Below are 3,937 nucleotides of genomic sequence, written 5' to 3' on the forward strand. Positions count from 1 at the left end.
AATAACTTGCTATGCAGAATTGCTTAGCTTAGATGCTGTTTATATTAAAAAATATATATATATTAAAAACAAAAATATAAGGCCAAAAGAACAATTATAAAATGCCTCACTAAACAGAAAATAAACAAAGATGACCAAATGGTAAACAAATAAATATGACCATAAATTCAAAAGTTGATAAATGTCACAGAATTTATGTTCAAGGAAAATGAGAAATCTGGGGAATAACTTTGATTGCTTTTATTTAATAAAAATTTACTATTAACATTATGACACAACTCTGTACACCGGTTCTGTACACAGCGCAGCGACCAACCCTTTTAAAAAAAGGGCTCTGTCACTGCGCGCCACGCCTCCGAAGTGGGTGGCATTTACGCCCACGCCAGGATCGGGCGTATAGAGAAAGAGAGATAGGAAATGAAAACATTACTTTTTTATCAAGGTTTGGACATAGATGTGGAAGGAAGTGTTGTGTAGCTCTGAGTCTCAGCAGTTAGCAGAAGTCAGCAGTCAGCAGTCAGTCGCTTAGGCCTTTTCGACAGCGATGGCAGCGGGGGCAGCGGCAACGATGGCTGGGGCAGCTCCGGCGAGGTATGGGTATGGGAGGCCAGCTGTGGCGACCTGGGAGACTGCGAGGCCGTACTGGGGAATGTGCTGGGTGACGAAGTTGGTGGATGACTTGACGACTGGGACTCCCTGGTGGTAGGAGACGCCGACGGGGATGGTGCGGGTGCCGATGACTGGAGTCTGGACGGCGTAGGCGTGGGCCTCGTGGGTGGAGTAGGCAAAGTTGCCGCCGAGGCGGTGGCTCTGGATGATGGCAGAGTCGTGGGATGGGGCGCGCACGGCGATGGGGCCGGGGACTACCAGGGTGGCTGCGGCGCAGGCCAACAGGGAGGCGAAGACGATCATCTGGGTTGCGGGAAAAAAAGGAAGAAGATGGATGAGTTTGTAAACAAAGTGACTGGTTTGGGCGCAGATTAGCGCAGAGCTTTTAAAGTAACTTTCTCTCTTACATAACTCTCTAGGCCTAGATCTAGGTAGCTAAAGTTTTTGTCCGATTTCTTAGATTTTTCGAATGGAGGAAGTGAAGACGATCATCTGGACTACGGGAAAAAAGGAAGAAGAAGAAGCGGATGAGTTTGTAAACAAAGTGACTGGATTTGGCGCAAAGCTTTTGCGATAACTCTCTTTTTTAAACAACTCTTTAGGCCTAGGTCTCGATGACTAAAGGTTTGGTCCGATTACTTAGATTTTTCATGTGAAGGAAATGCTTGTTCTTATTAAAGAACAAATCCAAAACTCCTTGTCAACTAATCAACACTCGAGGTAGGACAAATTTGCTGTTATATTATTTGTCATTTATCCGTTGTTAGGCGTTATATAAGTCACATTTCGTTCTCCAAAGGCAGACAGAAAACCTTCACATACCGACAGCTAATTTCAAGATACTGAATTACCAATCATTGGAATATTACCTGAAGGACAAAAAATCACTTCAAATTTTTCCAGTTCACGAAGCACATTTTCACTGATTTATAAATCTCGGTAATTGGCACCACTGAATGTGACAGATATATCCAAAAGACTGAATCCTGGGAAATCTTCATTCGTAACAACTAATACACTACTGAGTAACTTTTGAATACCTTTCAAAGCTAAGGACAATAACGGAAAATTGATTTAGTCTACGTTATTTGAAGGTTCTCCTAGACCAATGTGCTTGCGAAGTCAAGAAATAATACGGGTTACTGTAATGATCTAGGTTGGGATAGGACAAGGAGGTTGCTTGGAGCCTTAGACCAATAAGGAAAAAGACATATAATTAAAGCCTTTGGAAAGTGATCTGCAGGAGAAGGTAGAAAGTGATTAATGAGACAAAGGGCATCTGTACTTACGGAGTTCATGGTGGCTGACGTTGGCTGTCGTGTACAGAGAGTGCACAAAGCTTGTGGTGATGAGTCTAGCGCCGCGCCGGCCTTAAATAGGAGCCTCGTCGGTTGCTTACGTCACGTATGGGTGGGGTCCGGCCACGCCCTTTCTGAAACGCCGGGGTACCGCAAGGGCATAGTAGGGATACCGTGGTGCCTTGGCCGTGGAGATGAAAAAGTTTAGATGAGTCGGGAAATGAACTTAAAGCTGTTGTAGTCCATGTATTGATTGTCCTTATTCATTGTAGGCCTATGTCTATGTAAGTCTTCCCAAGATCTTCTAATTTCTCCTTTCCTAAAATTTGGTCTGTGCCTTCTGTCACTTCTTTACCTTTCCCCTCTCCTCCCTATCCCCTTGTTTTCTTCTGGTATAGGGTAGATAGCGGCATCAGGTTGCCCATCCCGTCGGCCTCTGCATCATATGAAATTAGCTATCAGGAACCTACCAGAATCACCATCATGTCATTTCAAGACTTTGCTTTCTCTTGGTATCATCCTATTGCGCCGTTCCCTATTATTATTATTATTATTATTATTATTATTATTATTATTATTATTATTATTAACTTTTTTGTTTTTCTTTACTCTTCTCAACTATTTTCATATGAGTGCGTCCCTTTGTTGAGTTATGATAATAATAATGATAATAATAATAATAAGTTATCCCTATGGGTCTTGTATCTTACTTGGTAATAATTTCTTCCCTTGATTAAAATTATTATATCATATCTCCCGTATTGCCACTGTTCTCTGTCTGTTATTATTATTTTAGAATTTTGTAATTTTCGAAATGCTATTCAGTTGTCAAAAACTAAAAGTTATTTAAAAAAAAATACATATCAATATTAGGCTGTTAGAATGAAAAATAACAATAGGTAAACTGTTATGTATTATTAGAATTCTCATTAGGAAAAATATAGAAATCTAAATGTTTAAGAAGTGAATATAAAATTTGTATACGTTTAATTCGTGATTGATTGGGAATATTAAAAAAGAAAGTTAACATAACTGTTATCATAATTATCTTTAACAGTTATTAACGCTTAACTATGAATGATAGAAATTACGAAATAACAGCTAATATTATAAATCTTAGGTCCCAAGGACGCTGCGTAATTATATATAACGGCCGTGTGGGAGGCATTTAGGGAAGATGTGTAGCAGAGAGAAAGGCATATATGAGAGAACCCTGAATGAATAAATGATAAGAGAAATATAAGATGAGTGAGAGAAAGCCTGACTGCGTACGTGAGAGAGAGAGAGAGAGAGAGAGAGAGAGAGAGAGAGAGAGAGAGAGAGAGTAACTTCGTAAATAATTAAAGTGTTAAGACTGGTTGCGTATGCTGAGAGATACTCAAAAATTTTAATGTAATTGTTACGAAGACGTAATGCTTTATTAAGAGAAAGAGTTCAGGTCTAAATAAGAGAAAACTCTAAAAGAGAGAGAGAGAGAGAGAGAGAGAGAGAGAGAGAGAGAGAGAGAGAGAGAGAGAGAGAGAGAGAGAGAATAATTTCATAAATAATTAAAGCGTTAAGGACTGAATGCGTATGATGAGGGAATCTCTTTTTGCGTAATTATTACGAAGACATAATCCGTTCTTAAGAGAAAGACTTCAGGACTAAATTAGAGAAAAGTCTTATTCTCTTGAATAAGAGAAGGGGCGAGTAGGTCACCTCTGACGAACTTACTTGTCTATTTATGTCTCGGTATATAAAATCCTCAGACGCTGAGGACACTAACCCGGATCCTTTGACTGTTTAGGATGCAAATAAGGAGCGACAGAATTCATTGAATCCAGAGTCGATAAAATATATATATATATATATATATATATATATATATATATATATATATATATATATATATATATATATATATATATATATAATTAACAGAAAAGTATTTTAATAGGTATTCCGATAATTAAAGTGATATTGTTTCACTCCTGCCCTAAAGTTAAATGGCATCTGGATACTGACCAGCTATCTATACAATGCCAGTTTAC

General features: G+C 38.7%; 1 protein-coding gene across 1 annotated transcript; it reads right to left on the reverse strand.

The window, feature by feature from the left end:
- Nucleotides 1-224: 224 nt before the first annotated feature.
- LOC136825146 (uncharacterized) lies at nt 225-1,961 on the reverse strand. The gene is made up of 2 exons (XM_067081178.1): nt 1,899-1,961; nt 225-912 (listed from the first exon to the last, which is right to left on the reverse strand). Exons 1-2 carry the CDS (start codon nt 1,905-1,907, stop codon nt 526-528), a joined length of 396 nt encoding a protein of 131 aa, XP_066937279.1. The 5' UTR covers nt 1,908-1,961; the 3' UTR covers nt 225-525.
- Between the last annotated feature and the right edge of the window lie 1,976 nt (nt 1,962-3,937).

Source organism: Macrobrachium rosenbergii, chromosome 37 (genome assembly GCF_040412425.1).
Source record: "Macrobrachium rosenbergii isolate ZJJX-2024 chromosome 37, ASM4041242v1, whole genome shotgun sequence".
NCBI classification, from domain to species: Eukaryota; Metazoa; Arthropoda; class Malacostraca; order Decapoda; family Palaemonidae; genus Macrobrachium; species Macrobrachium rosenbergii.